Genomic DNA, 22,968 nt, shown 5'->3' with positions numbered 1-22,968 from the left:
TTTCCAATGATCTTTGCTATTTCAATCATCTATATAGAAAAAAAAAACTAGGCACCTGCTTTTAAATAAGTCTGACTGAATTCATAATCATTCAAAGCTATAACATGAGCAGTGTGGTCTAGAATCTTGTCTTTATGTTTCCAAACTGTCAATTGTACATTCTGTTAATCTTCATAACAATTAACATTGACAATAGTTACTATTTTCCTCATTATTAATAAATTAATACTAAAAGATGTGGTAAAACATACCCCCAAAAAACCTCAATTCTATGAAAATAAACCTTTTTATTTTCTCCATCATGCCTTCCTAAAATTTTTTCACTTTCTTCTCTTTCTTTCTAACATCATTTCAAGCCTCTGAAAAGTAGACATTACAAAAATACAAAATATTCTCTCAATATTACTAATGGAATATTATTACAAGGTACAAAATACAGTCAGATTCTATGAAATCCCTAGACAAATAAATTCCAAAGGGGTGAAAGGGAAAAATCTGTCAGGTTACCTAATAAAAAAAAAAATAAAGTTGTTATGGTTTATTTTAGGCTTTGTCTAGACATTACACAGAAAAAGTTGCTATCTAGCCAAGTGTTAAGCAATATATTTAGGCAGCTGATGCCCACTAGCAGCTAAATACCTGGGATATTTCTTAATACAATGGTTTTATGATTCTATTTCTTAGGCAGCTCCATCTGCATGTAATTACACAACTTATGCAGTATTATAAATAAATAAAATGTCCAAATATCAGTATATGCTTGCAACACAAATAAGTGAGATTCCTTTTTCTTGGGAACTCAATCTTAATTACTTCTATTAAAAATCAACAGAAGATCTCTGTGTATATACATGCGCATATGCATCTACATATGTGCATGTATGCACATATATTTTTTTCTTTTCTAAGAAGAAAAATAAAATTTCCTGACAAAATACTGATTCAGTTTTATATCTTTAAGGTTAGGATTAAATTATCATGGGTAGCTAAACAAGTACCCATTTTTCCTTTGAATGAAAACTACTATAGAAAGTGATTTAGCACCATGACTTCATATCAGTTTTTCAGAGGCAGAAAGATAGTGCAGGGAATAGAAGTCTAGGCCTGGAGCCAGGAAGACTTGAGTTCAAATTCAACCCCAAACATCCTAGCAAGTCACTTAATACCTGTGTGACTCAGCTGCCTCAACTATAATGGGGGGGGGGGGTGCTAATAATAACACTTCCTTACAAGGTTAAAGACCAAATGAGGTAATATCTACAAGGTGTCTAGTACACAGGAACCACATAAAAAAAATGCTTGTTTCTTCCCTTGCTTTCAAAGAATTTCAACCATTTTTCAGCATATTTTACCAACTATTTACTCTCATCCCAAGTTAAAGTTAAAAAAATTAATAGTAATTTTTCCCTAAGTCCTATATTCTTATACTCTCACTCATGTTTTGTGTTAACAAAAGTCCTTTCTTCTTACTCAACATTTTGATTCATTTCCTTAAGTCCATATGCAAGTTCCCATTTGCCTTGAAATTGGTAGCAATCATTCTAAGAGTTATCTTATTCAAATGATAGATTGTCACTTTGTATTCCATTAAAATTTAAACAAATTAAAATAACCTATATCTTTAAGTACAAAATATTCATCTTAGAACAAAAAAACAAAATAAAATATCAAACTTCCCTGAAGGGAAAAAAAAAACTAACACATTTTTGAAAGAAAAGTATTGTCTGTCATTATATGGTACACTTAATAATTACAACAGGATAACAATTGGTCCCTTAAGTAATTAGTTTTTTCCCAAAAGTTTCTCCTGCCAGAAGCCCCCTCATTCTTATTAACTGCCAGAAAATAATAATTAACTAAAGTTTGGCAACTGGTTATTCTGATAGCTCAAATAAGTCTGAAACAAATACAATTACAGGTATTTTCTTAAAATGCCACTTTACCTTGTGTGAGTTTCATTGATATAGATAACATTCCGAAGTCCTAAGGAAGGGATACTTGGGTTGAAAAACTTGTCCTATGAAAGAAAAATTGAGACAACCCACCCCCATAAAAATTTTAGAAAGTCATTTGTCATGACAACAAAAATATGAAATTCAAGGTTATAGGTCAAAAGAGCACTATTTCTTATTAACAGGAGGTTTTTCTTTTCAAAGAATAAAATACTTTTAGACATTCTTATTTTGCAAACAAGGAAACTGAGACTGTGAGAAGTTAGGAAATTTGCCTAAGATGCCCTTCAATTGGAGAATGACTCAATAAGTTATAGTATATGAATGTTATGGAATACTACTGTTCTATAAGAAACCATGAATTTGTCAGAATTGCAGAAACTGATGCTAAGCAAAGGGAGCAGAGCCAAGAGAATATCATTCACATCAACAACATTATAAGTTGATCAACCTTGATGGATACAGCTCTTCTCAGGAGTTCAGAGAGCTAGGACAACCCTAAGAGACCATGTATGGATAATACTATCCCCAATCAGAGGAAGAAAAACAAAATAAAAAACTAAAAACCCTTCAGAATATGAATGAACACTACATTCACTTTTTAAAAATTTCTTTTATATATTTCTTTCCTATCTCCTGGTTTTCTTTCTTTTCCCTTAATCCTAATTCCTCATACCAAAAATGACTAATCTGTAAACATGTTAAACATAAATGTGTATGTATAATAATCACCGGACTGTTCACCATGGGGGGGGGGAAGGGTGAAAGGAAATTATGTAACTTAAAAATATGCATATGCATGTGGATAAATGTTGAAAAACTTTCATTACATATAATTGGAAAAATAAAAAAATCAATTAAAAAAAGAGAGAGATTTGCCTAAATTTTCATAGTAAGTGAACAGTGTCTCAAAGTCCTGGCTCTCACCATTAAACTATGCTGTTCCTCTGTCATTAACTTAAATTGACCTTTGACTTCTTGGAAAGTTAAAGTTTTTTAAAGGAAAAGGGAATTACACACTAAAGTAAGAGGATAAAAGAAAGAAGATACTATAGAGTCTAAGGTACTGGCACAAGGACATCAAGAGGGTACTTAAGATGGACTGGATATTAAGGATTGACATTTATAAATCCCATGTTCAGGCTATCAATTTAAATGAGAAAAAGTATAGTAAAACATCCCTTTTTTTCTGTGGGGAGATTTTAAAATAATTTTTTTCTCAGTAGGGAAAATGTAAACTATCACTGGTGAAGCTAGTTAAAATTCTCTCCCATTTCTTCCACATTTCATATACTTTACATTCCAGCAAAATTGAGCCCTTTACAATTTCTCATCCTATCCTGTCTTTTCTTGTCCCTCTTAGCTCTACTCACATGATCCTCAATGCCTAGAATGAATTTTCCACCCATCACTACCTGTTGAAATCCTTCCCTCCCTTCAAATATCAACCTTCTTTGATCCTCCCAGCTGAAACTGATTTATCAGCAAAGATCGCATGATAGTTTCATTGGACATCTCCTTTGCATATGTGTATGTGGGTGTACACACACACACACATACACACGCCCCTATTACTTGAGGGCATTTCCTATTCTTTTACCATTGCCTTGCACAAAAAAAAAAGAGAGTGCCAATAACTAAAAAAGCTTATTAGAGTACCTCCAAAAGAAATTCTGGCTTCCCAACTTGCTCTAATAGGTAAGGATTGCTCCCTATTAACAAAATTTCCCTGTCATCTTTCCTAAATCCTAGCTAATTTGTGTGCTTGAGACACTCTTGGGTTTCAAAGGAACACAAGGGCTTCAGTATGGAACATTCTTGAGGATTGCTAAGCTTTTTTCAGGAGAAGCTTGAATGGCACATACAACCTTCTTCCATGGCTATAAAGCCTTTCCTTTTTGTAACATTTTTAACTTCTTTTGCTGCCAAATGAACATTAAGTAGAAAACTCACAATCAGCATAGTGATCTATTCATACAGACAGTAAGGCATGAATGGTAGCATTTTCCTTCTCAATAAGTATCCAGGGACAAAGAAGCTTAACATTTGAAGCTAAATGTCTTAAGAGGCTTTTTCCACAAACTTGGAACACTGTTGCATTAGTTTCAGAATTCCTTATTCTGACACATTTCTACATTTTCCTCCAACTGATCCCTCTATAATACTATCCCAGAAACACACAATTGTACACATGGCTCTTGTCTCTTACAGAGACTCTGAACAGATTTTCCTTTTTGCTATTTTTATTTTTTAGTCTTCATCTTGACATACAAATATCTATCCTAAAACTCTGAGATTTCCCAGTACTAAGTCCTGCTCCCACCCTACCCCCATTCTAACAGCAAAAATCATCACACATTCCCTGGGAGTGGAGGCCTTAAAAGAAGTACAGCAAAGCAGCCATTGGAAACACTGTTTGCCCTTTGCAGTCATTTCTGTTCTGTCCTACCCCTACAATTTTTCTTGCTACAATGTTTAATAATGTTCAATGTCAAATTGTTTTTCTCCTTTGCCCCCTGAAGCTCTTTTATACGAAAGGCACCCTGAAAAGTTATATTTACTATTCCTTAGAGTCACACCTGTACTATAAAAGATGGGGGGGGAGCAGAGAAAACACCATTTAACATATTGGGCATCAAAAGTGTGGATTATAAAGACTAATAAAAGTGAATCAAAAATATTAAGACCCTGATATATAAAATTTACCAACTGTAACATAAAATATCTTTCTCAATTTCTTATCATTGAAAGGCTTACCCAACTCTGGGGAGTACACACATAGCAACATCTTCCCACAAATGGCCTCTTCCTGCTCATTAAGGTCTCTTTCCACTTTAGAGTTGCTGATCGGAAGACAGTGGGTCGGGAACCACAATCTCCCTAGTAAAAATTAAGAGAAAAGGGTATAAAAAGCAAAAAAAAAAAACAAAAAAAAAACTACACACACACACACACACACACACACACACACACACACACACCTATATCCCTTTGAATTCTAAGATTCGGTTATCAAACATAAAAAGGATTAAGCACCCTATACATTCATTTACTTTGACATAAGCACAAATTTTTAATTTATTAAAGTTAAACAGCACTGCTACTCAACAATATAATAATTTTGCTCTTCAGCAATAACTCATTTTCATTTCAGTTTTTGCAAGGTTGTTATTTACTGAATTATCATTGAAATTAATCTTATGCTGCCAGGGGAGGGGGGAGAATGGCATAGAAATAAAGTTTAATCTTACCCATTCTTCACCTGAGTGTTTGCATCTATTGACATTGTATTCTGAAGAATTTGACAGGTAAGAAACATCTATCGTACCAAGGGAGAGGGCAGACTCATCCATGACACCAACTTAAAATCCCAAACCATGTGCTATAAAATAAAATTATGTACAAATGAAATATTTCCAATATCTTTATAAAATACCGACTTGTCAAAATTTGCTGAAGGGTTTTCTAAAATGGTAGTTTAACAGGACACACTGACAGCTTTGAGGGAAACAAGCTGGTATGATGAAAAGAGATCTGGATTTAGAATTGGATGGCCTGGGTTCTCTCTCTATTTTCCCCTGTGACCTTGGGCAAGTTATAAACTCTCTAGGACAAATCTGCAAAACAAAAGGAAAGGATAATTGGATTGGTGGTCAAGGCTATTTCCAGCTCTAAATCTTTCTCTTTTGGAAAAGGGTTCATTTCTATAGGATTATATATGATGTATGAGTATTTGTATGTATATGTGTATATATAGGTATCTATGAATATGTATCAATATGCATATATGGTCTCAAGTACATTAATGAGTCAAGAGATTTATAGTTTATTGTAACAAAAAATAATGTCCTATGTATAATTAGCACACATAAAAAAGGATGAAAAAAATTTACCATCTGGAGTAATCTTAACTTTTCTATATTCAGTTGACTATATAAATATTCGTTTCTGGAAAAGCGTAAAAATATTTCCTTTTACTACTTACATGAATCAATGTTTCCTTTAAAGGAAAAAACTTGTATGTTAAGGACACTGAATTTCAATAAGCAAATCTTACATTACTTTAAGGAATCATGATTTCTCTAATACAGATTACAACCCCCTTCACTTCTTCAAAGATTATTCATCAGTTATTGTGGAAAAAAAATTCTAAAGAACCTGATAAGGGAACTCAAGAAAGCTTGAAAATTACCGTCTAGTTGTCTATAAGCACTGATTTAGTTGTTACAATAACTAAAACAGTCAGTGTGCTAATACATCTCTCAAAATCTACCGAACCAGATATAACAATGCTAATTGTTACTACTTGATTGTTGTTACTAATTGATACTACTATGAAACTGTTGTTACTAATTGATACTACTTTGAAACTGAAGGTTGTGATCATAAAGACCAAGCCCTGAAGAAGAAATAAGAAAACTTACCTACCTCCCTATTCTTTGTTGAGATGGCTATCTGGGGAGAACACAGATAATAATTTAGAAATAAAATAACCATATTAGTTTAATTTCCTGAGGCAAAAATACAATAGTTTTAAAAACATCTCAAGTTTAACTTCACAGATTTCACAAAGGGGGAAGAAAAGAACCTCCAAGGCCAATGATTCATAAATGACCTCTACAACATTCCCAACTTCACACAGACTTCATTGGAAGACTTACAATGAGAAGCTCACAAGTGAGGCAAGCCATTTCAGTTTCATACAGTGGAAATTGCAAGGAAATTTTTTCTTGTATTAGCAGAAATTTGCCTTTCTGAAACATCTACCCAATGTTCCTAATTTTATTCTTTGGAGCTAAATAGGAGTCTCTTCTTTTTTATATGATAAATCTTCAAATCTTGAACAGTTTCTTAACTCTTCTATTCTCATGGATAACTATTTACAGTTCCTTCTATGACATGATTTTTACAACATCCTGGTTAATATCCTTAAAATGCATAGCCCAAAAACTGAACAGCATAGATGTTCACTCACTTTCTCTCTTCCCAATAAACAGTTATATTCAAAATGTTCTACCATTATAATTTCTTATAGGACATACTGCAAGAAGAGAATTACAGCAACGCACACATAAAATATAAAAACTTTCTAATTTGTTCTGTACTAATACTTTTAAATAAGTCATTTCAATATAGATCAATATCAATTTTTTAAATTCCAATTATGAATAGTAATATTTAGTAATGTTTGTAATAGTAGTAATCATTGCCACTTAGTTAATAAGGCTTACACAGAGGCAATTATCTAAAATAGTCTAGCAGTCATTGCCCTTAATCCAGTAATAGTTATGTTCTTAAGTACTTAACAGTAACTATGTAACAATCTAATAAGAAAGGATATCATTATAAAAATGTACATTAGGCTTTAAAGTTCCTCTATAAATAAAAGTTCAGCATTTGTATATCAGTTTTTAGATTTTACTTCTATAATATAGGGGAAACACGATGCCAGAAAAAAATGAATTTGTTCTACTGGACTAAGCTGTAAGGTGTGATGGAGAAGATGACAAGGAAGAAAAGCCAAGAGGAATGCAAGGTCTCCCTGACCCCACCTTCACAACTGGCTCAGGTGAGAAAGATTCCACGTGGACTTCTACCACAAAGTATTTACTCGCAGGAGATAAAACCCCTGCAGTGCCTGCTCCCTCAGCATGAGGAGTCGGCTTCAATTCTCACCACTCTTTAATACTTATTTCAACACTTATTTCAACACTAGATTCTAGGGAAGAGGGCATGGAGAGTCAAGTCCTCCACAAACATTTTTTTTTCCTGAAAATGCTGTATCACCAGGGGAATGAGGTGAAGAACTTGGAGAAGTTTCACTGCAATTCCTCTAAGGGAGGTTAAAAAAAAAATAAAAGTACAACCTTTTCAGTAAGACACCTTGGGGCTCTCTCTCCCTGTCTTGGCCTTAGAGGAATTTGGACCCCCCCCCAGTTTTCTCTTCTGATGAGGACTCCTCTGTATATGGGGGGTATATGGGGGGCCCTTTTCCAAAAGAGAACCGAAATCTGGGCAGAATTTGGGGTCCCCTTGGGGGGGGCGGAGTTCTGCAAAGACCCAGCCCATCCCCCACGTGCCTAGGGGTGCCATGAATTAAAGGCGCCGGGACGCGGGGGTCACACCCCCACCCCCACCGGGGTCAAGGTTCAGCTCACACGTGTCAAGGGGGGAGCCGGGCTCGGAGACGGGGAGGAAGGCAAGTCGCCGCCGCCGGAGCCCCAGCCGCAGCCCGGACAAAGGAGCCCCGGCTCCGCGACCCGCCGCGGCGCCGCCGCCGCCGCTCCTCCCGCAGGCTCGCCTCGCTGCGCTGCCGGCCCGGCCCGGCCCGGTCCGGCTCTGGCTCTGGCGGCGGCAGCCGCGCGCTCGCCGCCCGGCTCCTTCTCGCTCCAGCCTCGGCCACAGCCGCAGCGGCCGCCGCAGTCGCGGGGGCACCAGATGCGGCGTCGCGCCCGGATGACGTCACTAGACCCCGCGCGGGGCGAACGAGCGGCCGCGGCAGGGCTGGGGGGCGGGGCCAGCGAGAGGGCGGCAGGGGCTAAAGGGGGAGTGTTTCCTCTGCCGCCCTCCTATTGGACGGAGGCTGCTCCCAAGCTCCGCCCCCTGCACGTGCGCCTCCGGGAGAAGCTGGTCCACGTTGCAAGGCCTGACGAGACTGAACAGCAAGCACAGGCACTTCTGCACTTGGCCGGGGCCCCAAACGTCCCTGTTTGAATAAGTCGTGTCAATCTCCATGACCCCGTTTGGGGCTTTCTGGCAAAGATACCAGAATGGTGTGCCATTTCCTTCTCCAGCTCATCTTACATTTGGGGAAACTGAGGCAAAGAGGGTAAAATGAATCACCTGGGGTCACACAACTGGAGTTTGATCCTGACTCCAGTCCCAGGCTCTATTATTCACTCCGATTGTCGTGGAAAGAACACTCGGCTTTAAGAAAAGCTGGCTTCCAATCTGCCGCCCAACTGACAAACTGTGGGACCCCCCGTGGCAAGGCATTTAAACCTTCTGGGCCTTGGTTTCCTTTTCTGTAAAATGGAAGTCACAACTTCTACCTCACAGAGATGCACGCTGCGGAGTAACGCACGTTAAGTGCTTTGCAAATCTTAAAGATGATATAAAGTTATATGAATTTACATTTACGGGTCAAATCCTGACTCTGTTGTATTAGTGTGACCTCTAGTCACAGTCAGAGATTTTGGCTAGATGGGAAGGGGAAGGGGAAAAAAATTTTATTAAGCTATAAACTGTACAAAAACAAATAGTTCTACTTTTACTTTCTATTTATCAGCAAGATAGTGTGTAAACTCTCTAAAGACAGGATTTTTTGCATCTTGCCTAAATTGGTTCCTTAATAAAATTGTGTTGGTTAAGGAAGGTTTATAGATTGAAGTATGCCTGTCCACTTTAAAATTAACCTAATTGCATTAGTGGAAAATTAAAAAGTTTGTTCCCATAACATTTACCTTTATATCATTATCTAATTCATTAGATGGCAAGCTCTTTTCTCTTTTTGTACCCTCTTCCCCCTTAACCCCCCAAAAAAATAAACCCCCAGATTTATTGATTCATTGATTGATCAGAGAATTATAATGAGAGGAAAACTGAGATAATATAGTATTTGAAGACATAAGATCACTCAGGAGTGAGATGGTTGTGAAATAAAAATTAAGCCATCATAGATAATACTATTGAATTTATTCAAAGTTCTCATAGACAATTTTTTTTAGTACAGTCTTTTGTACAGAGATAGTAAGGGATAGGTTGGATATTACCATTGGATAAAATATCTCTCAGAGAGATATTGATAAAAATAGATTCATTGTCATTTTTCAGTCTCTTTCAACTTTTTGTGACTTCATTTGGAGTTTTCTTGGCATTTTCTTCTCCAAATCATTTTAAAAATAAGGAAACTGAGACAAATAGTTAAGTGGTTTTCCAAGGGTCACATAGCTAGTAAGTGTCTGAGGCCAGATTTGAACTCAGAAAGAAGAGTCTCCAGGAGCCAGGTCTGGCATTCCATTCACTGTGCCACCTAATTGCCCTAAATAGACCCCAATAGCAGCTTATAATTATTCCTTCCTACACCCGACCCCACCTGCTTACTTTTTTTTAGGTTGATTCAGAATGATATTAGCACCCTGACCTTAATATCTGGGAGTTAATCCCATTAAATCTGTCTAAGAGAGGTGCTCAGGATACTAAACCAGCAGGGAAAAAAACCTTGCATTCACAGTGCTTATAATCAAGCAGAGGGAAACTGTCACATACACAAATATTCATTACTATATAGTGAAAGCACAGAAACAATACAATAAATATAGTCTAGAGTAAATGAAATAAGAGACTGAAACACACACATAAAATGCTGTATAAATGTTACTCTATTAGAGATAATGCTTTTTTTTCTTGGAAGTAGTCATTCTTGGTCTCTTTTCCTCATATCTCTCTCTCTCTCTCTCTCTCTCTCTCTCTCTCTCTCTCTCTCTCTCTCTCTCTCTCTCTCTCTCTCTCTCTCTCATCTAATCCTATCACTGAATGAGGCTTGCCTCAGTCAAACTGTGGCCTGGAAAAGAGCTAGCTTTAAAAGGCCAAGGTTTCCCACTGCCTGCAGGGCCAACTCCAGTCCTCCTGATCTGTATCTGATCACTGAACCCAGAAGACTCTGAAGGAGAAAAATTAGACTGGTGACTTTTTCACAGCATCCCAATTCACTTGCATGTTATGGCATCACCTCCCTGATGTCATGGTCTTCTTCAAGAAAGAAGGATTAACATCATCAGGATATATGACCTCTCAAGATATCTTTTTATCTTGATACAAGGAAAATAAATCATGGCTCAAATACAAGTTTTCTGTTCTTCCTGGCCTTGTAGCAATCCTGCTTGGACCTGGAACTTCCAAAACTCCCAAGGATTATCTTGAGTTACACTTTGCCTCCCAGTCTATCTTATCTTAATCAGCAGTCTGGTTTATACTATTACTTCCTAGAAGGCTGGAGTCCAGAAAAACAGTCAACATTAATGAATTCTCCAGCTTTAGGTTAGGGTTTCTCTTACTACCCCATAAAGTGTTTGTGGGAGGTATTTCCCTCTGAATCGAAATCATCTCCAAATGGATCAGTGTCCCTCTACTCCATTATAGCTTGTGTAAAAAATAATAGTGAAATTGGGGGAGAGTGGAAGGGGAAAGAAACATTACTGCCTCACTCAGTAGGAATAACATTGTTTTAATATGTGTTGAATCATAGTAAAAGACTTTGCAGGACACCTATAAGAAATGAGTTTATGGGGCAGCTAGGTGGTGCAGAGGATAGAGCACTGGCTTTGGAGTCAGGAGTACCTGAGTTCAAATCCATCCTCAGACACAATAATTACCTAGCTGTGTGGCCTTGGGCAAGCCACTTAAGCCCATTTGCCTTGCAAAATCCTAAAAAATATATATATATACACGAGTTTATGTAACAATAATGTGATGTCAATCCCATTGTATCTAGATTGGAAACATGGAGAATAGAGAACCTTCTCATCTAAGATCAGAATCATAGCTTGTTAGAACTGGCAGGAACTGGAGAAGCTAGGTGGCATAGTAGATAGAGCACTGACCCTGGAGTCAGGAGGACCTGAGTTCAAATCTAGCCTGACTCTTTAACTAGCTATGTGACCTTGGGCAAGTCACTTAACCCCATTGCCTTACCAAAAAAAACCTGTCAAGGACCTTAGAAACATCTCACCTAATCCTATCAGCTACATTCTTTGGATTCAACTCCACTATCATCAAGTTCCCTCAAGGGCACTTTCTCCAGCTTCATTTTGCTTCTATCTTCCCCATTATACTTATAAATTCCTTGACTGCAGACACTGTCTTTCCTTTTCTTATTTATATCTGCAGCACTTATGACAGTACCCAGCACAAAGTAGGTACTTTAAAAATATTTTTTGACTTGAACTGGGAGTTAGGAAGACTTTAGTTCAAATCTCAACTCAGAATTTGACCTTGGATAAGTCACTTGACTCATCTCAGCTTCAATTTCTTCATCTATAAAATGAAGCTAATAATAGTAGATACTTCACAGAGTTATTATTAGGATCAAATGAGATAATATGCAAAGTACTTTGCAAACATAAAACTACTAAATAAATACTAGCTATTATTATTATTACAATTTGTTCAATCCTTTTACTTTACAGGAGAAGAAACTGAAATCAGCCTATAAAAAAGTGAACTCTCCATCATCATTGGGGCTAATTTTGTCTATACTCTCTCCAGGAAAGAAGCCCTATCTCATTGTCTATGATTCAAGCTTATTATAATTCAGGATTCTAAGCAGAAGAGTCTATTCAACAATGTGTTTAAAAAGAGGGAGGGAAAATCCCCAGTAAAGGACTGTCTAGAAAGATAGTGGCAGATGACCATTCTAGTCCTAGACATTCAGGAAATCCAAAACAGGAAAGATTGGTAGCCAGTAGAGAATCCCTCTGACTGGTATTTATTTCCAAAGAATTATAGAAAGAAATAGAAAATGCCTCAGTGTCATTTTCTATAGTTTGTATATGTTTGTAAATGTTTGGTTGAAAATAAATCTATCAGTTTAGAAAGCTAGAAGAAATTGCTTTAGAAAAACAATTAAGGATGATGGCAGAAGTACAAAGGGTAAATGGTCACTAGAAGGAGGTGGTGTAAAAGGAAATAAAAAGGGTCTTGTATTTTGCCAAAAAAAAAAAAAAAACTGTGACTGGCTGTAGTGCTAACCAAGTATTCTTATCAAAAAGAATGTGCTGACATATAATAGAATCTGCCTATTTTCATAATTTGGACTATTTTAAAGAAAAATACCCTTATTCCTCCCACAATCTAGGTGGTTGAAGAAAGAAAATACTCCAAACTGCTTAACCAAGGAAAATTAAATCCCACCTCTGATCCCAAGAGAAGGATGTCTGAAATAAAATATAACTTTTCCAGTAAATTATTATATTGGACAGATTCTATTCTGTATGTATGTGTGATATTTTGTTCCAAGACTTTCCCCAGTTTTCCTTTAACCACAGTTCCATTGCATTCCTAATTGTAATAACCTTAGTCTAATTTTTCTTTGTCTCTTAGAACTAAAGCAGTTAGAATCGTAGAGCTATAGAACTGAAAGGGATATCAGAGGTGATCTAGTCTAATCCTTAGCCAGAGAGTGAGTCCTAGCTACATCCTATCTGATCCAAGAGAGCTCACTAACTCCCAAAGAATTAAAGATAGTATTTGACTTTTGTGATTGTTAGAAAAGCCTTTTGTTGGACCTAAATCCTCTCCCCAGTACCTCTGGCCACCCCCACCACCCCCATGGGTTATACCATATTTCCCCATGTATAAGATGCACCCTTTTCTGAAAAATTTGGGGTCTAAAAACTGGGAGCATCTTATACAGTCATACAGTGGTTGTAGATTTTTTTTTGCTTGCATTTCTCGCTTTTTCGCTCTTTTTTGTGCTCATTGTAGGTTTTTTTTACTTGCATTTCCCCACTTTTTCAAGCTTGTCTTTGCATTTGTCATTGTTTCGCATTTATTACTGGTATATTAGGTTACATTTTGCCATGTTCTGCCCAGAAATGGCTCAGAAAAGATTTTCATTCAATGCTGAATTCAAGTTAAAGTTGATATAGGTTGCAAAAGTGTAAGTTTGGTCCTCCTCCAACTAAGAAAACAATTTGAGACTGGAAATGCCCTGGCAGAAGAAGGCCATGAGCAGCAAGTCAGCCAAATGGCCTGATTTCAAGAGGGAACTGAAGCTATGGATTGAAGAGCAAAGGGCAAGTGGAATTCCTGTGTCCACAAAGACAGTTCAGCATGAAGCAAGAATTGATGATGAAAAAGAAGTGACTGATTTCAAAGGACACAATTGGTGTTTCAGGTTCATGAAATGGAATGGACTAAGCTTGTGTCCACACACCAGACTTGCCCAAAAAATGTCTGAAAGTTATGAGCAGAAGGTCCTTGGATTTCATGATGAATAAAATCTGAGTTCAATAACTTTATTTAATACATTATTTTTTCAAATTTCAGGCCCCAAAGTTAAGGTATGTCTTATACATGGAGAAATATGGTAATTGCTCATTCTGAGGACAAGTGGACTTAAAGAGTAAGTCTGCCCATTCTTCCTCTGGCCAAGTTATCTAGACCCACCACCATTCTCAAGTCTTCTTTATCTAGGTTGAACAAAACTAATTCCTTAAACTAATCCTTGTATAATGTATTTTAAAATCCCTGAATTGTCCTCAATGCTGTTCCTTTCAATATTTGGGCAAACAAATTTGCAAGGCCAGAGATAAGAGAATTTTCAGGATGAGGATGCTGAAAAAGAAGAGGATAATTGCATTGCTTTCAGTCAGGACTTTATCTAAATGATTTCAAAATATTTTAAAATGTCATCAATTAGGATAAAATGTCATCAATTACAACAGATGTCAATTAATAAGTCCAAATTATAGAATCTTAAATGAAATGTCATTAGGTTCAAGTATAGAAATATTGAACTCAAGCTGTGACATAATAGAGTTCCTAATAGATTAGCTATTTTAATGAATGAATCATTTGCAATTAGAATATCAAATTGTTTTGAAGTCAAAGAGTAAGAGATTTTTCAGGTACTTTGAATCAAAAGTTGATTCACTTAAAAATTGAGAATTTTCTCCTTAAAATCTTGCTTATACTTATTGATTCACAGAAAAACAATTTGCTAAATAAAAGGTAACTTGAGGCCAATGCACAGTGATATGAATTACACCAATCAAATTCTGAAATGAATGAGAGTCAATGAACATATATTAAATGTTACTCTTCCAAATTATTGAAATATTTTGAAAAATGCCTCTGAGAGTTCATTTCCTTTTTTTTTGCATTTTATTACAAGAAAAAATATTCTTTCATAATCTGTTATTTGGAAAGTTCAAGACAGATTTAAATTTGTGAGTTATTTGGTAAGGGTGTGTTCTTTATGCTGTGGGTTTATATGGTAAATCTTGGATGAATGTTTTTCTTTCCCCCTTTCCCAGATGTCCTGTTTTCTTAAAAATATGTCCTCGTTCTTACCTGAAAAATGAAAGTGATAATGGCTGTCCAATCATAAATCCTGGCTGTTGTGAGGTTTAATGTGCTATAATGTAAGAAATAATGTTCTATAAGGTATTTAAGAAATGATGTGCTATAATGTGAGAAATAATAAAAATATTCAACAAATAATAAAAATAATAATCAATTAAATATATGCAACAAAAATATGTCAAATATTATCAAAGTAACAGGTATAATTTCACAGCCATACATAACCATGATGTCAAAATCTTTTTGCAACATTCATTAGCCATCTTTGAACAGAGTATTTGAAGTTTTTAGGTCAACTTATACTATTAAAATTGGTCACAGGATTCTCAAATTACATCTGTCTTTAAGATCAATTATTTTAATTTGTAGAGACTTTAAATGTTCTTCCACATTTATAACCTTTTGGCCCAAACGCTATTATTTATTCTTTCATGTCGGTGCCTTTGAGATCCATCTTTGTTTTAGTCTTTTTCATAGTATTCACAGCTTTATTAAAATTGTCCAATGTCTTTTTCTTTTGAAATTCTTTGAGATGTCTCATTTCCCACCTTATTATCTTCCTTTAATTCTTCTTAAGATTATCAATCTTAAAGTAATTCCATGCTTGTTCTGGAGAGAGGGAAGCTCTAGTTGTATTTAGTGAAGTATTTTGCCAATCTCCTGGAAATTTCTCCTCCTTTTCCTTTAGGCCGATATATTATTTAATTATTTAATCATGATATTGTCTTGGATTCTTTTTAGTCTATTTTTAATCAGTTCTTTTTCTAAGAATTTCTCTTGTTTTATCTTCTATGTTGTTGTTATTTTATGTTATTTGGTGAATTCCTTTTATGTGCAATTAAGGGGAAATGGACTTAGGTGTGAGTATTCACTCTACCATGTTAACTAAAGACTCCTTGCATAAATATTCTCTGGATAATAACCTAATTATATTTAGATTCACACTAGTGGCTTAAGTATTAGAAAAAAATAAGATTTCTAATTTGCCTTATGACATACAGAATATCATATGTTCACACCACATTAAGCATCTAATAAATTATTTTTTCATGGCAATGATAGACATTGTTTTGAAACTACCTGCTGAATTAGTAGTCCCATTTAATAAATAGTAATGAATTCTAATCAGATTCAAAATTATCAGGAGAGTAAATTATTATTACTCTTCCCAAATTCTACTGAATAATTTTTATTCAAGAGAACAGAAAACACTAGAAACTTACCATTTTAATCAGTATTAGCTGTATGACTTGATAACGTCCACAGTTCAGACATGTACAAAAAGACATAGTTACCAACTATTCTAAGTAGTAGACAATAAATATTATTTTGAGAAGTTGAAGCTACTGACATGCTGAACTTAACACCTAGGATTTCAGAGTAAAATAATTATTTGAAAGATTTCTGGGGTCAATAGATAAAATATAGGGACATTTAAAATCTTGGACTTTAGACTGGATGTGACTTTATCAATAAGATTGCAATGAAAAACTCTTCTTTAAGAGAGGCTCATTTTGCTTGAAACCATAGCTTTAGGGAGCTTTAATATCTCCCCAGGGCAGCTGAGTAATTTGGTGAATAGAGACTCAGATCAACTTGAGATCCAGAGACTAGCTGGATAAATCATGGATAAACCACTTTAACTCTGTCTCAGTTTCCTTATCTATAAAATGAGTTGATGAAGAAAACCACAAGTTTCTCCAGTATCTTTCCCAAGAAAACTTCAAATGAGGTCACAAAGAGTCTGAAACAACTGAACAAATACCTCTCTAGATATAGCACAGTGCCCAAGTACTTGATAAATGTTGTCAGATTGGATGGACTGGTGCTTTTCAACCTGAGTCTTCCAGACTCATATGGCAAATTACATTCTATAGTTGCTCTGCCAGTTACAAATATGCAGACACCCTCCCTCTGATACCATCTCAATACTTTATCTTGTTTATGGGATCATGAAAATTTTGAAGTGTGTTTTGGAAGGTGATCAAGTTTAGGTATTATACTTTCAATAATATAGTGAGATAGAGAAAGAAGTCAATTTGTGGAGGTAAATTTTCATAAAATAGATGTTTCTCATTGACCTTGTTTCTTTTATTTTTGAAGACTAGATGGAATTTATCCTCCTACATGGCATAGGAAAAGGGTGTTAGGGACACTTGTCTACCCAGTTCCATTGGAAAGGCTCCAGTTTATGTTAATTCTACTGTGTGTGACTCACACCTAAATTTACGTACCTTCAAAATGAAAGCACTGGTTATATTATCCCTACAGAACACCAAAACAATAATTCAGTTTAGTGGAAAGAAAACACACACACACACACACACACACACACACACACACACACACACACACACACAGCAATGGCACTGAATGTTGAGTGCCAGGCAAGCAAACCAAACAGAATTGTTTTAGTTCTTTTCTTTATTTAGGTCATTGCTTTGATGTCATGGAGACAGCACAAGACTATGACTCTCTTGAAAAAAATCAACAAAAATTTTAAGTGCCAAATGTATTCCTTAAGACTACTATATATTATCTAATCTATCTTCTGTAACTCCTCTATTCTTCCATCTCTTCTCCTTTTCCTAAAACCCTAATCAGAAGTGCTCATTGCCATTCACATGAACTGTTGCAAAAATCTGAGAGCTCTCACTAGCTCCACTCTTTTCACACTCCAAACCACCCTTTATACACCTTTCAGAACAATCTATTTCATGCATGAATTTAGTCATTCAATTCCTATAGGAATATTTTTTAAATCTTCTTCATTTCTCTAGAAAAATTAAGAAATAATATTTTCCTCTAAAGTCCATTCCAGATTCCTAGGGAAAACCCCTTGGAAAGGAAGATGATAAATAAGATTGAGGACACAAAAAAGGTCTTTCATTGGGTAAATTGGTTAGAAGGTAATATCTCTTATTCTCTGAAGGTATTAGACTAGAGTCCATGCACTGGGAATTGACCTCTTCAATTCTACTGGAAGCACCTGGCCTCCTATTCAACTTGATTTTTAGATAGAGATTCCTGGTAGGAATTCATTTAGATTACTTGAGGGGAGTGATCCTGGAGAAATAGGAGAGGGCCATGATTACTCAATGTTAGCCTAGAATTTATTTTAAGAAATATTTTCTTTATTCATAATTTAAATCTTCTTGGGCAGAAAGTCTGTCAGAAAGTATGGACTTCTATGCCAGTTTAGATGCTTTTTTTCTCCAAGCTAGAATGACTTGGATATAAGTTGACTTGATTTAAATAAAAAAGCTATTTCTGACATCAGAGTGAAGAGTACAATATTGATATTAGTTTGGTTTTTCTCAGATACTTCATTGTTTGTTAGCTTACTATCATTTGCTTAGTAAAGTTCAAACTCCCCTGTTTAGCATTCAAGGCTCTTCTTAAGCTGGGACCATGTTTCCTTTTCAGGCTTATTTCATATTCCTGCCCCACACAGTTTGGTCCAGACAAACTTAGAGTTCTCTCTGACCTCCAGAATCTACACTTTCTTCTCATCCCTCTCTTTGTTTTAGCCCAAACTCTTTTTTTTCCTGGCACAGGATGCTTTCCTACATCCTTTTGAGTTGTTGAATTCCTGGTGATCTTCTAAAACCCAACCCAAATACTTTGTTCCTACCAGTTGGTAAGGAATACTTAAGACATCACATAGCATTCTATTTTGAAACTCTCAAATGCACTTATTCAATATGATATATTCCAGTTTGCTAGGTTTGTATTGCATCCCCTTCTAGACCTCATGACCCATGAGAACAGGGACCATATTTTCATCTAGTTTATGCATCCTTTCCACTCCCTAGTTTAGACAATTAATATTTTATATGTGTTTGATGTTATTGTTAAGAAGTTCTATTACAGTGAATAAGAAACAGGGCCCAAGGCAAGACCCCCATTTTGGGGGCAAGATTGAGGCAGAGACAAGAGAAAAGCAAAATCTCCACAAAATGCAACAGACTATAATGTGCCATAAGAGAAGAATTAATAACATTTAATTCATGTTTATTTGGTTTTAAAGATTTGCAAAGTGTTTTCTCAAGAACACAGGGAGGTGAGTAATATAGGTATTATTATCTCTCTTGAAGAGAAAATAGGAACCCCAAAAAATCAAATGACATCCTCAGGACCACATGCCCAGAATTCAAGTCAGAAGTTAATAGTCCGAAAAACAGATATTGAAAAACTTCTCCTTCCTCAGTAGAGAGGTGGGAATAATGTTTGTCATTCATTTCCCAAGAAGACCATGACATCATAAGATGCCCTGATAAGCACATGAATTGGATTTGAGTGAGGGAGTGCAGTGCTAAGTCACCAGCCTCACTGTCTCCTCCAGGGTCAACTGGCTGTATCCACTGCACCACCTAGCTACCCTAGAAAGAATTTCTGAGGGGCTTAGTGGATAGAGCACTGGTGTTGGAGTCAGGAGGATGGGAGTTTGAATCCAGTCTCAGACACTTGACACTTATTACCTGTGTGACCTTGGGCAAGTCACTTAACCCTCATTGTTTTGAATCTAGGGCCATCTCCAGTTATCCTGATTCATATCTGGTCACTGGAGTCAATTAACTCTGGAAGAGAAAGTGAAGCCGCTGACTTGGTGTAGCACACCCACACTCAAAATCCAATGGATGGGATTATCATGGCATCACCTCTGATGTCATGGTCTTCATCTCTGAACTGCTGAGAAAGTCTAAAATTACAATAATGCTCATCTTAACCTGGATAAAAAAAATAGAAAAGTGGGTAAATAATAGGACAGAAGAGGTTTCCATTCAAAGGATTGGGTTTAATTGTTTTTCTGTGTTATAAGAAAAGGGATTCAATGGAAAGGATATTATTGAGAAATGATAAGTAAAAATAAAAGTCACCATAAATCCTTTTTATAAAAAAAAAAACAAATCATACAAATCACCAAATGAGTAGCACAAAGATAAAGTACTTTGGTGATTTTGTAAAAAAAAAAGAGCACTGAGTCTGGGTTAAAGAGGAAGGGAAGGCTTCCTTGAAGGATGTAGATAATATTTTGGTTTGATTTTAATTGAATGGAAAAATTCTAAAGTGACTAGCCAAGAGACCACCTTTCACCCATCTCCACCCCCTACTCTCCGGAAGGTAAAGTACAAAGTTCCTTTAAAATAAAGAAAATACTTTTAACTCCCTCTGCAAGCAGATAGAGCAACTTATCTCATGGAAATTCAGCTTTTAAAGGTTGATTAGGCAAACCTCTATCACTAGACTTTTCACACCTGTTCAATGAACCCCAAGTATAAAAGCTATGCTAATGAAGAGAATTGAACTGTGAATTCTGAGTGAAACTAGGGACAAAACCATTATCTGGTGGGCTTAAGTTGCTGGAAACTTATTAGCTCTCCTGAGCTGTTATAAGATTACAATAGCTGATTTTCCACTAAGTGCTAGCACAGTCTTAGTTCACATTGGAGATGGAAGATAAGGTAATATTTCAAAGAGATATTGCATTTGTTCGAATATCTCTCAGATGATTCAGGGGTCTGCATAAAGAAAAGCTGAGGTGATGTGTTTGCATCAAATCCCAGAAGACGGGTGAATGGGATATAACACAAGAGCTGCCCCTCTGGCAAAGAATTCCTAGGCCACCTACTCATCTCCAATTTCCAACAGTAGCTGATACCAAACATCAAGGAGAAAGGTTGAAAATCCACATAGCACAGATAATTTAATGAGGTCAAGGTCACTGACTCAATCCCTGAATCAAAGTTTGCTAAGCTGTTGAACTGTCCTCTCCAGCCTTAGATCCAATTCAAACCACTAGTTTTCTTGTTGCACAAGTGGGATTGATAAAAGAGTATGGCTGAAATAGTGTAAACCTATCCTTGCTGCTGGAATACCAGGAATGGGTATACTCCACATAAGTAGGCATTGAGCTGTGTGATGTAACAGGAAAGACAATGGACTGAGGTTCAGATGATCTGAATACTGACACCTATTAGTTTTGTAAATGTGAGCAACACCCTTCACTGGTTAATGTCATTTGAGTGTCTTCTAAAATCAGAGAATTAAAGAAACATGAAATTTGAAAGTTTTAAGAAACTTCAATAGCCATTTGGTCTAATGTATATATCTTTAAAAAAAATCCCCAGTATAATATGCCTGAAAAGTAGTCACCTGTCTCTACTTGAAAACTTTCAATGAGAGGAAACCTACAACCTCTCCAGGTAGTTCATGCTATATTGGGACAGATATAATTGTTAGTTAAGGAGTATTTGCCTCTCTTTGATTTCTTCTTACAGCTCTTAGTTCAGCCCACTAAGTTCAAACAGAACAAGTCTAACAACCTTTTCCATATGACAGTTTCTCAAAAAATTGAATAAAGCATGCATGGTCCCCTGAGTCTATCCTTTTCCCTTGCTAATCATCCCCATTTCTTTGAACTAATTTTGTACAGTATGAATTCTAGACCTTTCACCAAGCTGGTTGCCCTCTCAGTCTGATTAAGCCCCCAGCTTAAACTATGGTGCTCCCTTATAGAAGAATACCAGTAGACTATTACCTCCTTATTTCTTACATGTAAAATGGTGACACTAAGCACTGATTCTGATTCTGATTCTGATTCTAAGACCTTTCACCTTTCTTTACAGGCACTGTTAGAAGTGGGCACTCAAAGGAGGTACTTCTCTGACTTTTTTTCTACCATGCCCAAGAAAGGTCATTGTTGGGAAAACCTCATCTTGCAACATTCCATTAGCCCTAAGACTCTACCTCATCACCACCTCTGTCCCTCTTAAAGAGGGAGCACATCTCAGATCAACTTGTTTCTCACCTGAATACATTATTTGGTACTACTCTGACCTTCCCACTTTGTCCCTCCCTTTAATACCTTCACTGACCTTTTATTTCCCTCAAAACTCCTGTCCTCTTCCTATAGATTGTAAGCTCTTTGAGGGTAGACACTTTTTGTTTTTGCATTTCTATCAATAGTACTTAGTACAGTAGCTAATGTAGAGTAGGTACTTAATAAATGTTTATTAATTGAAAAGTAGAAGCCTATATCAATCAAATATTCATTCTCAGTGATGAACAAATGGGTCAACAAGAGTCCAAACCTTAGTAGAATTCTCAAACCTTTTAAAGTTTTAATGAATGTCTCTGTCTTTCAGAAAAAGAACAAAGTCTTAAACTGATCACTAAGAATTAATATGCATATTTCACATTCAATTTGGTACAACAATCATTTCCTAGGCACCCATTACATGCAATGTACTTGTCTGATGTGTCAGGGAGACAGTTAAAGAACTATTATACATGGTTAGTTATAGACTTGGGTAGATAAGATTAAAAAAAGGAGAAATGAAAAGGAATTATAAATAACTGGTTATTTATATTCTTAGTCTTTATTACAATGACCCCTAAAGCACTATAGGAGAAATTAAATAAGGTAAGAGATTGTATTTCCTCTAATATTAACTTTATACTATACTATAGTTGGAATCTTAACCTTTGAGTCCATAGATGCCCAAGGGATTCCACAAGACCCATTAACTTGGATGGGAAATATCATATATATATAATATGTATATATATATATATATATAATATATATATAAAGATATATAAAATGAAGAAATTCAGTATTTCCTTCAATTGTTATTTTTAAAAACATTCTTAGAAGGGGTCTATAACCTTTACTGGACTGCCAAAACTTTCTTTAAGTTCCAACTAAATTGCAAGAATAAGGAACAGATTCATGACAATAAAAGAACTAGAATCTTCTAGAGAGATAACATCAATCTGGATCCAGGTTATAGTCAAAAGGGTTCATGTCACAAATTAAGGTTCCCCTCACTTGAGAATGTCATGATAGATTTACTTCTTGAATAAAAATCTGGTTGGTAGTGAGGAGGAAAGAGTCATAGAAATAAAAGTAAAGAGAGGTCTTTAT

The 22,968-nt window shown here is 36.0% G+C and overlaps 1 protein-coding gene across 3 annotated transcripts in view; it reads right to left on the bottom strand.

Moving 5' to 3' along the window:
• Positions 1-21: 21 nt before the first annotated feature.
• The window catches only part of LOC141521285 (glycerol-3-phosphate acyltransferase 1, mitochondrial-like), a 35,850-nt gene continuing 12,903 nt past the window's right edge, over positions 22-22,968 (bottom strand). The window contains exons 2-5 of one of the 3 annotated variants that reach the window (XM_074233714.1): positions 15,027-15,090; positions 5,204-5,334; positions 4,710-4,832; positions 22-2,017 (exon numbers count right to left, since the gene is read on the bottom strand). In XM_074233714.1, the coding sequence (XP_074089815.1) occupies positions 1,940-2,017; positions 4,710-4,832; positions 5,204-5,305 (303 nt within the window). In that variant the 5' untranslated portion in view covers positions 5,306-5,334; positions 15,027-15,090 and the 3' untranslated portion in view covers positions 22-1,939. Of the gene's footprint in view, positions 2,018-4,709; positions 4,833-5,203; positions 5,335-8,110; positions 8,244-15,026; positions 15,091-22,968 lie in introns of those variants that run through there. The other 2 variants (XM_074233713.1, XM_074233712.1) reach the window with 2 other exon arrangements.

This window comes from Macrotis lagotis, chromosome 4 (assembly GCF_037893015.1).
Source record: "Macrotis lagotis isolate mMagLag1 chromosome 4, bilby.v1.9.chrom.fasta, whole genome shotgun sequence".
Classification (NCBI taxonomy): domain Eukaryota; kingdom Metazoa; phylum Chordata; class Mammalia; order Peramelemorphia; family Peramelidae; genus Macrotis; species Macrotis lagotis.
The sequence above is the reverse complement of the archived record's forward strand: the minus strand, read 5'-3'. Positions and strand labels throughout refer to the sequence as shown.